General features: G+C 37.1%; 1 protein-coding gene across 1 annotated transcript; it reads left to right on the top strand.

The window, feature by feature from the left end:
- The first annotated feature begins 893 nt into the window (after nucleotides 1-893).
- LOC132242086 (olfactory receptor 52B4-like) lies at nucleotides 894-1,730 on the top strand. The gene has a single exon (XM_059711001.1). It carries the CDS (start codon nucleotides 894-896, stop codon nucleotides 1,728-1,730), a length of 837 nt encoding a protein of 278 aa, XP_059566984.1.
- Nucleotides 1,731-11,178: the final 9,448 nt, after the last annotated feature.

Raw genomic sequence — 11,178 nt, 5'->3', positions numbered from 1 at the left:
GGCAGATGTAAAGAGCCATAATAACTTGACCCATGTGTATGTGAAAGAAGGGTTGTTGTTGAAGTAAATCTGAGTTCCCTGAGGAACTGGCTTTCCCTGGAGTCTTCAGGCAAATACATAAAAATCTCTGCTTCGTGATGCCCAAACCTGAGACCTGCTTGATTCATCATGCTCTAGGATATAAAGACTACATTTGAAGCAGGTGAATAAGGTATGTACTGATGTGGGGTAATCTTCTAGGAAGCAAAAATGAGAGTATCCTATTTATATTAAAGGGCTATGGGGCCTAAGGTAAACATTTGAGAATATTAAGACCTTGTCTGATGTTAAGTAAGCAGAGTAATATCTAATGCTCTCCAGTACAATTTAAAGCTGAAGGTGGTTGACTGTCTCCTTCTAGGATAGCATCCAAGCTCCTTAACTTGTAACCAGACAAAATACTTTTGTTTTTATCTTTTTACCATTGCATAGTAGATGCAATCAATCACACAGGATTGTGATATGTTTTAAATGCATTAAATATTTATATGACAATAGTCAATCCTTAAACTCCAAAATGACTTCATTTTATTCTCCACTTAATTCACTTGACATCCTACAGCTAAATAGACTGAATTACCCAATCAATTGGGTTCCCCTAGTAGCTTTTATTATAACTAACATGTTCACCTAGCATATTGTTTTATTGGCTAAATAAATATCTATCTTTTCTGTAAAATTGTTACTTCATTATAAAAAAAAAAAACAGACAATATCCTATTTCTTTTTTCATCCTAGTTTTCCTGGCACACTGCTTACGGAAAAGAATCAGGTGTCATAAGATTTGAGTACAACTGGAAATATTTACTATGTCTGTAACTAGAAGGGGAAGTCCCAGGTCATATGCCCCAGGTATGACTACCTTAAACCACACTGGTGTGAGCCACACCGTCTTCCACTTGCTGGGCATCCCTGGCCTTGAGAACAAGCACATGTGGATTTCCATCCCCTTCTTCGTTTCCTATGCCATCGCCTTGCTTGGGAACAGCTTGCTCATCTTCATTATCCTCACCAAGCGTAGTCTTCATGAACCCATGTACCTCTTCCTCTGCATGCTGGCCGGAGCAGACATTGTCCTCTCCACGTGCACAGTGCCTCAGGCCTTGACCATCTTCTGGTTCCATGCTCAGGAGATCTCCCTGGATCGCTGCATTGCTCAGGTATTCTTCATCGATTCCACCTTTGTCTTTGAGTCAGGGATCCTGCTGGCGATGGCATTTGACCGCCACATTGCCATATGCTACCCACTGAGATACACCACCATTCTTACACGTACATTGATTGGGAAAATTGGTCTAACTGTCTTTCTGAGAAGTTACTGTACAATATTCCCCATAATATTTCTTCTGAGAAGGCTGACTTTTTGCAAAAGTAACATTCTTCCACACACTGCTTGTCAGCACATGGGGTTGGCCAAATTTTCCTGTGATGACATACGAATAAATATCTGGTATGGACTTTTTGTCCTAATGTCAACAGTGGTTTTAGATGTTATACTAATTTGTGTTTCATATATGTTTATTCTCCATGCTGTCTTTCTCATTCCTTCCCAAGATGCTCATCATAAAGCTCTCAACACATGTGGTTCCCATGTCTGTGTCATTATCCTCTTTTATGGTCCTGGGATCTTTTCAGCCCTCACTTATCGGTTTGGACGGCACATTTCACCCCATATCCATGCTGCATTCTGATACCTATCCATGCTGAATCCCATCATTTATGGAATCAAGACCAAACAAGTCAGGGACAAGATGACTCTTGTCTTCTTCCCAAAAGAAATATGATTTTGGGAATGGGAACCAAGCTACTATTTTCCCAACAGTCACACATGAGGTGAACTTTATTTTTTTTTATTTTTTATTGTTTTGTTTTGGTTTTATTTTCTTTTAAATTAATTCTTTATTGTTCAGATTATTATATTTGTTCCTCTTTCCCCCCCCCCATAATTCCCCTCCTTCCAGTTCCCACCCCACCCTCCGCCCTCACTCCCCACCCACTGTCCTCATCCATAGGTGCACAATTTTTGTCCAGTCTCTTCCCGCATCCCCTACACCCCTTTCCCCCCCAAGAATAGTCAGTCCACTCCCTTTCTATGTCAATGATTCTATTATAATCACCAGTTCATTCTGTTCATCAGATTATTTATTCACTTGATTTTTAGATTCACTTGTTGATACATGTGTATTTGTTGTTCATAATTTGTATCTTTACCTTTTTCTTCTTCTTCCTCTTCTTAAAGGATACCTTTTAGCATTTCATATAATATTGGTTTGGTGGTGATGAACTCCTTTAGCTTTTCCTTATCTGTGAAGCTCTTTATCTGACCTTCAATTCTGAATGATAGCTTTGCTGAATAAAGTAATCTTGGTTGTAGGTTCTTGCTGTTCATCACTTTGAATATTTCTTGCCACTCCCTTCTGGCCTGCAAAGTTTCTGTTGAGAAATCAGCTGACAGTCATATAGATATTCCCTTGTAGGTAACTGAGTTTCTTTCTCTTGCTGCTTTTAAGATTCTCTCTTTGTCTTTTGCTCTTGGCATTTTAATTATGATGTGTCTTGGTGTGGTCCTCTTTGGATTCCTTTTCTTTGGGGTTCTCTGCACTTCCTGGACCTGTAAGTCTATTTCTTTCACCAGGTAGGGGAAGTTTTCTGTCATTATTTCTTCAAATAGGTTTTCAATATCTTGCTCTCTCCCATCTTCTGGCACCCCTATAATTCTGATGTTGGTACGCTTGAAGCTGTCCCAGAGGCTCCTTACACTATCTTCGTATTTTTGGATTCTTTTATCATTTTGCTTTTCTGGTTGGGTGTTTTTTGCTTCTTCGCATTTCAAATCTTTGCCTTGATTCTTGCGCTCCTCTGGTCTGCTGTTGGGAGTCTGTATAGTATTCTAGGTTGTAGGTTCTTACTATTCATCACTTTGAATATTTCTTGCCACTCCCTTCTGGCCTACATAGTTTCTGTTGAGAAATCAGCTGACAGTCATATGGGCACACCCTTGTAGGTAACTGACTTTTTTTCTCTTGCTGCTTTTAGGATTCTCTCTTTGTCTTTTGCTCTTGGCATTTTAATTATGATGTGTCTTGGTGTGGTCCTCTTTGGATTCCTTTTCTTTGGGGTTCTCTGCACTTCCTGGACTTGTAAGTCTATTTCTTTCACCAGGTAGGGGAAATTTTCTGTCATTATTTCTTCAAATAGGTTTTCAATATCTTGCTCTCTCTCTTCTTCTGGCACCCCTATAATTCAGATGTTGATACGCTTGAAGCTGTCCCAGAGGCTCCTTACACTATCTTCGTATTTTTGGATTCTTTTTTCATTTTGCTTTTCCGGTTGGGTGTTTTTTGCTTCTTTGCATTTCAAATCTTTGACTTGATTCTTGCGATCCTCTGGTTTACTGTTGGGAGTCTGTATAATATTCTTTATTTCAGTCAGTGTATGCTTAATTTCTAGTTGGGCCTTTATCACAACATCGAGGGTCTCACTAGATTTCTTGAGGTTCTCACTAAATTTATCAGCAGTTTCTAGAAAGTTCTTGAAAAACCTTAAAAGTGTGGCTTTGAACTCTATATCCAGTCGTTTGCTTTCCACCATTTCTGTCATTTGTGTCCTGTTTCTTTGTCTCGGCATTTTTTATGCTTCACTATGATGATAGTGTGGCTTTCTGTGCTAAGTGTCCTATAGGGCCCAGTGGCTCAGCCTTCCCAATTACCTGAGGTAGACACTCTTGGTGCACCCCCTTGTGTGCTTTGTGCACAGTCTTGTTGTAGTTAAGCCTTGATTGTTGTAGGTAACACTGGGAGGATTTGACCTCCAGGCCAATTGGCTGTGAGAATCAGCTGTGTCTACAGTGGGAGAACTTCTGTGCTGAAGACACCCTTCTGGGGCAAGACTTGCTTCAGTGAGGCTTTGGTGCTCACTGAGTCTGCCCCCTGAGTGTGTCCCTTATGGATCTGCGGAGTTATAATTGGATGGTCCCACTCTGACCACTGGGTACACTGGCTCTTGGATCTAAGAAGGTGCTAATCTAGCCTCTGCCTGAGGCTACCCTGAAGAAGCCAGCTGTAAAGCAATGCAAGTTGCCCTGGGGCCTTGGGCAGCTGCAGTTTATTAAGTAATTTTCAGATTACAAAGGGCTGGGCATTTCATATGCAAAAGCCTCCATGCACGGCTTGGGCGGGTGGAGCCCCAGGGGATCAACAGGGTGGGCGGAGCAAGCAGTATGGCTGCTCTCAGTCCTGTCCTCAGAGGCCCCGGCAATCGCTATGTGTGCCTCTGAGAGAAAGCTGCCCTCGAGTTCCGACTGGTGCCAGGCAGTCCCGTTTCTCCCGTATGAGTCTGGGTCCCCAGAGACTCGCCCAGAACTGGAGCTCAGAGCCTGAGACTCGCTCCCGATTGAAAAAGGCAATCGTGACCTCAGCCACCAACCTTCTCCACATGCACCTCCGCACATTTGTATTTTACTTCCACACCGCACCTCCTCTGAGTCTCGATACGCTTTTCTCTTTCCTTCTAGTTGTAGAATTTCCACTCAGTCAGCCTTCCTATGGTTCTGGATGATGTTGAGGTGAACTTTAGAACCCCTACTAGGTTGAGGAACAGTTGAGACTAGATAAATGTCTCACTGAGTGTAAGTTTCTGAAGTAAGTCCACAGGTGAGCTTGGGGACATACATTTTCACATCTCTGATCAGTAATAATATATTGGTCTTGGCCTGGGTGACTTGGTTGGTTGGAGTGTCATCCCATACACTGAAAGGTTGGAGGTCGAATTCCTAGTGGAGGCACATGCCTACGTGGTGGTTCAAACCCTGATCAGGGTCAGGGAAGCAAACAAGTTGATGTTTCTTTCTCATATCAATGTTTCCTCTCTCCTCTCTCTTCCTCTCTCTCTGTCTCTGTCTCTCATACTCTAAAATCAATAAACATATCCTCAAGTGAGTATTAAAATAATAATAATAATAATAATAATAATAATAATAATAGATTAATTTCTTTGTGCCTTAGTGAGCTTTATTAGAATCTAAAAAATAAACCAATTCACCTTTTTAATTCATTCCTAGTCTATAACTCTAGAGAGGTATTTGAAAAGAGATAAATTATGGGTAATATTAAATTATTCTTTTCTGGTTTGTTTCATGTCTTGATGCACTGATGAGGTTAGGAGAGAGGAAGGAGGGAGAGATCAGGCAAAAACATCTGGCATCCTGTTCCCCTACAGCATTTCTGCTGCCCTCATCCTCTTCCCCTCCCCTCTTGCTCCTTCCCCTCCTTCTACTCTTCCTCTTCCTGATCTTCTTTCTCTCTCCCCATCACAGCAAAAGACTTTGAATGAGTTGGCTCTACATACAAGAGTCAATAGTTTTCTCTGTTTTTCTTAATCTCATCCTGGTCAGTTTCCCTATGCCATGGCACGGCCTGTCACAGTAGCCTCCACATTGTCGAATCCAATGGGCAGCACTCAGTCTACATTGTTCATGACATATCAGCACCATCTGACACAGTAAAACATTCTCTCATTCAAGAAACTCCTCACTCATCTCACCTTAGACAGGATATCAGAAATAAAATATGTACAAAAACCTGTTTTTTTCAAATTCGAGGTATTTATTGCTAACATTTTACAACAGATTGCTATTTATTTTCTACTGTATATGTGTATGTAAGTAAGTAAAAATTTTAAATTGAATTACATTCCACCTACTCTTCTCGAATGCACCTTTATCACTTAGCAAATTAATGCATATACAATCTCATGCTAAAACTGTATACCTCTACAGGCATTTTTATTATCTCTCCACTGCAATCATGCAACTATGTGCCATATATAATCTAGACAAGCATATTCTTTTAAAAAGCATTTTTTCACTCTTTGTAATACTTTAAGCAATAAAGCAAAATTTAAAAAAAATAAAAATCATTTTTCTGTATAAATTATAATTATTTATTTGTGACAATAAATAGTAATTGTTCATTTTCCAGTTGAGAGCAGGCTCAGCATTCTGTATACGTTACTTCCCTAGTGTCCATTATGTCATCTGAAAGAGTAGACACTAAGGTAAGATGTTTAAAATACATTTCTTTGTAATCTGTAAAACTATGAGTTTATCACTTTAAATAAATTGAAGATAATAAAATACATAAAGAAGTTACATTTATTACTTCTCTTCATGTGATGTACCTTTTTATTTTTAATTACATTTCTATATATCTGATACTATTTTTCACATAGATTACATACATATTCTATGTAAAATCTATTTACAGTTTTACAGATATAAAACTACATTTTCACATACACTTATAAGTGTTTTAACATAATTTTTAAAATAAATGAATTGGCTGTAAAATATACAAGTTTATGGAAGAACTATAATTTACCTAGCCATTTCGTTATTATTAACATGCAGTCTATTTCAAAATTTTCCATTGTTCAAGAACATAATGCTTACTAAAACATTTACTTATTTTGCCTGTTTATTAATCTTAGTTATACAGGAGTCCTTAAATATTATATAGTCAAATCATGAACGTTTTTGTTTCCTTTGTGTTCTTCACAAGTGCTTCAAAATCAAACATGAATTACATTATTTTAAAATATTTATATTTAATTTAGCAATTGAATAATTTTAAAATGTCTGTTGATATAAAAATAAGAAATAACAAAGAGGCATTTTAACTAACCACTAATTATACCTATTAAATTAAATAGGTCATAATTAAAAAATGTTTTGTCATTTAAGCAGATTTTTTTTAAAATATATCTTATTGATTTTTTACAGAGAGGAAGGGAGAGAGATAGAGAGCCAGAAACATCGATGAGAGAAACATCGATCAGCTGCCTCCTGCACACCCGCTACTGGGGATATGCCCACAACCAAGGTACATGCCCTTGACCGGAATCGGACCTGGGACCTTTCAGTCCGCAGGCCAACGCTCTATCCACTGAGCCAAACCGGTTTCAGCCATTTAAGCAGATTTTTAAATATTACTTTATGCCTTACTTTTTTATGTAATGCTATATAACAAGTATTTTCCTTTGGCATTAAGAACATTACACAAAAATTAAGAGGAATACATGTATAACATACTATTATGTAGTGCACTCTATTTTAGTAAACTAGTGCATTGTTGTTGACTATTTACACCCAAGTAATTGACAGTATGAATAAAACTGTTATGAACATAAACATTAAGACACATTTGTTATATTTTGTGTCCCTGTGGCACACTACAGGAAAGATTCTGAAATTTTTACGGCATCTATGTATGAGCGACTGTGTCCTAGCCAGGCTGAATACTGTATGTGCTTTTAATGTGCAAAAAGTTTTAAATGCACTTTTTAGAAATTCTAGCAAGTTCATGTTTTCCAGAATGTGAATGGAATCCAATGGCAATATGAGAAGTTAAGGTACCATTTTTTTATCATTCTATTTTTTCATGTTTAATCATACAAATTAATAAAGTGAAATTCACTCTTTTTAGTTTACATTTCTGAGTTTCAATAAACCTGCAACTACCACAATAAAATACAGAATTGTTCCATCACTCTCCCAAAAAACACCCATGGACACCTTTTTAATCAACTCCCACTAGCCCTTCTAGCCTTTTATCTGTTTTCTGTGCTAATAATCCTGTCTTTTCCAAAATGTCTTACAAATGGAGTCATGCTGTGCATATCCTTTGCAGTCTTGGTTGCTTCACTTAGCCAAATGCATTTGAGATTTTTCTGTTATATTTGTATTAGTTATTCATTCCTTTTCATTGCTGGCAGTATTCCATTATATGGATGTACCAGATTAAGTCATCCATTTTCTAGTTGCACTACATACATTTGGATTGCTTTCAGGTTCTGATGATTACAAATAAAGATGTTAAAATTTCATATATTTGATATGAAGTGAAAACTAAATTACACTTCATTTGGCTAAAAATCTAAGTCTGTGTTTCTCATTGGTTAGAGTGTGGGCACACAGAGAGAGGTTCTCGAGTTTGATACCCGGTCAAGGGCAGGTACCTGGGTTGCAGATTTGAACCCTGCCCTGGTTGGGGCAGGTGTGGGAGGCAACCAATCAATGTGTGTCTTTCTTACATCTATGTTTATCTCTCTCCCTCTCCCTTCCTTCCACTTTCTCTAAAATCAATGGGTGAAAAATATCCCTGGGTGAGGATTTGAAAGAAAAAATCTCAGTCTAAGATTGCCAGATCTTAAGCTAAGCACATATTTAACTTCAGTTAAAAATTGCCCAATTTCTCCAAAGTGCCAATACTTTTGTGAATTTCCACCAGCAATGTGTGAGCTGCCATTACTCCACATCCTCGTCAGAACCTGGTACTATCTTTTTTTCAATTTAAGCATCCTAATAGGTTGTCAAAGGTACATCATTGTAGTTTATGTTACATTCCCATAACGGTTAGGTTTGTTACGCAGCTTCCCAGGTGGAAGACACTAGCCTAGGCTCTGGCGGAGCCCCACCAGCAGCCATGAGAACAAGTGGAAAAAGGGAATCCTTGCGCACGATTGGTGGAATGCTAAATGGCACAATCACTATGAAAAACAGTATGGACGTTCTTCAAATCATTAAAAATAAAACTACCATGTGATTCAGCAATCCCATTTCTGAGTGTACATCCAAAGAAATTAAATTCAGAAACTTGTAAAGATATCTGTATTCCCATAATGCTGCAGCATTATTTACGGTTACAATATATGGAAATAGCCTAATTGTCCATCAACCTATGAATGGATAAAGAAGATATGGGAACAGGTATATATAGATAGATAGATAGATAGGTAGGTAGGTAGATAGATAGATAGATAGATAGATAGATAGATAGATAGATAGATAATTCAGTTATGATAATGAAGAAAATCCTGCTCTTTGTAACAATATGGATGAAACTAAGGGGGCATTATGCTAAGATAAATAAGTCAAATAGGAAAAGATAAAAACTCTATGATATCAATTTATGTAGAAAATAAAATAGCCAAACTCAGAGAAACAGATTAACATGGTGGTATCCTGGGGCTAAGGGTTGGAGGAAATGAGGAGATACTGGTAAAAGGGTACAAATTTCCAGTTATGAGATTAACAAGTTCTGGAGAACTAATGTACAGCATAGTGATTATAGCTAATACTACTGTATTATATATTTGGATGTTGTTTAAAGAGTAGATCACTTAAAAATGGTAGTTATGTGACAGGATGGAGGTGTTAGCTAAAGCTGTGGTGTTCATCATTTTGCAATACATAAATGTACCTTAAAATTACACAATGTTGACAGGATCCGGCTGGAAGAGGTCAATGGTGGGGGTGGGGAGGAGGACCTATGTAATACTTTCAACAATAAAGATTTTTTTAAATTACACAATGTTATATGTCAATTATATATCAAAAAAGTTGGAAAGAAGGAAAAGAAAAGGAGAACAAAGATACATGGCAAAAGATATGCAACCAATAAATGCCATTGTATTTAAGGATTGAAAAAAAAGTATTGCTATAAATGATTGAATCCTAGCTAACATAGTAATTATGAATATGGACTGAATATTAGATAATGACATTGTATCAATGTTAAATATCCTGAATTGTGTACTGGACTATGGTCATATGAGAGGTTTTTGTTCTTAATAAATACATGCTGAATATTTAAAGTGAAAGGTCATGATATCTGCAAATTATTTCAAATGGTTTACCAAGAGAAAAGTGTAAAGCCTTGGCCAGATAGCTCACTTGATTACTGTACTTCCAATATGCCAAGATTGTGGGTTTGAAACTCGGACAGAGCATGTATAAGAATCAACCAATGAATGCATAAATAAGTGGAATAATAAATCAAAATTTCTCTCTCTTCCTTTCTCTCTATATATAAAAGGAAGAAAGAAAAATGTAAACATATGTATATATACATACCAAGGATATGAAAGAGAGAAAGCAAAAAGAAAATGTGGCAAAAGTATAATAATGGGTAACTGCAGATGGAGGCTAAATGGGTTTTCATTGTAATATTCTTCCAACATTCTGGTACATTTTAATTTTCTTAAAATTAATATAAGTGAAAATTTTTTATTGAGCTTCTCTATAAATTAAGTGGAAGTAGAATTCTGGATCACCTTCTTATATCATTTTGACTAGAATGCTATGGTTTAAATATAATGCATACAGGGGTTTAGCCCTGGCCTCGTGGCTCGGTTGGTTGGAGCATTGTCCCATACACTAAATATAATGCACAGATAAAAATATATTTATTAGGCATATACAAATATTTATATGTACAGTTACTTGGCTTAATTAAATAAAAATAAAAAGATACGAAAAGGTGGAGATACATTTACCAGAAGCAGAGCTGAATAAGATAACTGAAAATTAAATGTAGATCATTTGGTAGCCAAAGGAAAAGAGGATGCAGAGAGGCTGTCATAGTTGACCTTGATTCACATTAAGTAGTACAAGTACACTTTGCAAAAGATATTCAAGTATTTTCACATAAATACTTAAAACATTATTATTACAAACCTCAAAGTTGTATTGACTTAACAAATGTGGTATAAATTTAATTCATTTCTCTACGTTACCAAGGAACACTTTTGCTAAGTGTTTTTTAATTATGTTGATTTTCATAATTGTGCTGACTGAAAACAGGATTAATATTTACTAATTGCCATTAAAATAGAAACAGGACTAAATTGTGATAATGCTAACAATTTATTAGAAATAAGTACATGAGCACAAATAAAGGCATATGCAGAGTAAACAGTGGGATAGTCAGACTTGAAGAGCCATAATGACTTGATCCCATGTATGGGAGAAAGGAGATGTTGTTGAAAGGACAGCTCTAAATCTGGACTCCCTGGAATAAGAGCTGCCCCTGAGGCTCTCAGGCAAATACATAAAATCTCAGTTCCTTGGCGCCAGTCACTCGGAGACCTCTTGTGACTCACTTCATCTAGCCCATGAGAACTTCATTTAAAGCAGGTGAGTGATATTTTTTTTTCCTGTGGGATGAAATTTCAAGCAAGAATGCCCTCTCCACACTCGATGCTACAGGACCTACGGTAGGTGGTGGAAAATATTAGGACCATGAACTAGAAATAAATAGGATGGAAGAGACAAAATCAGCTGTGTGCTAGAGCCACTGGTAC

The sequence above is a fragment of the Myotis daubentonii genome, chromosome 9, assembly GCF_963259705.1.
Source record: "Myotis daubentonii chromosome 9, mMyoDau2.1, whole genome shotgun sequence".
NCBI classification, from domain to species: domain Eukaryota; kingdom Metazoa; phylum Chordata; class Mammalia; order Chiroptera; family Vespertilionidae; genus Myotis; species Myotis daubentonii.
Note: the sequence above shows the minus strand (reverse complement) of the source record. Positions and strands in the feature narration are given on the sequence as shown.

Excerpts from the sequence above, each read along its gene's own strand:
- LOC132242086 (XM_059711001.1), top strand. The coding sequence starts at position 894 with ATGACTACCTTAAACCACACTGGTGTGAGCCACACCGTCTTCCACTTG.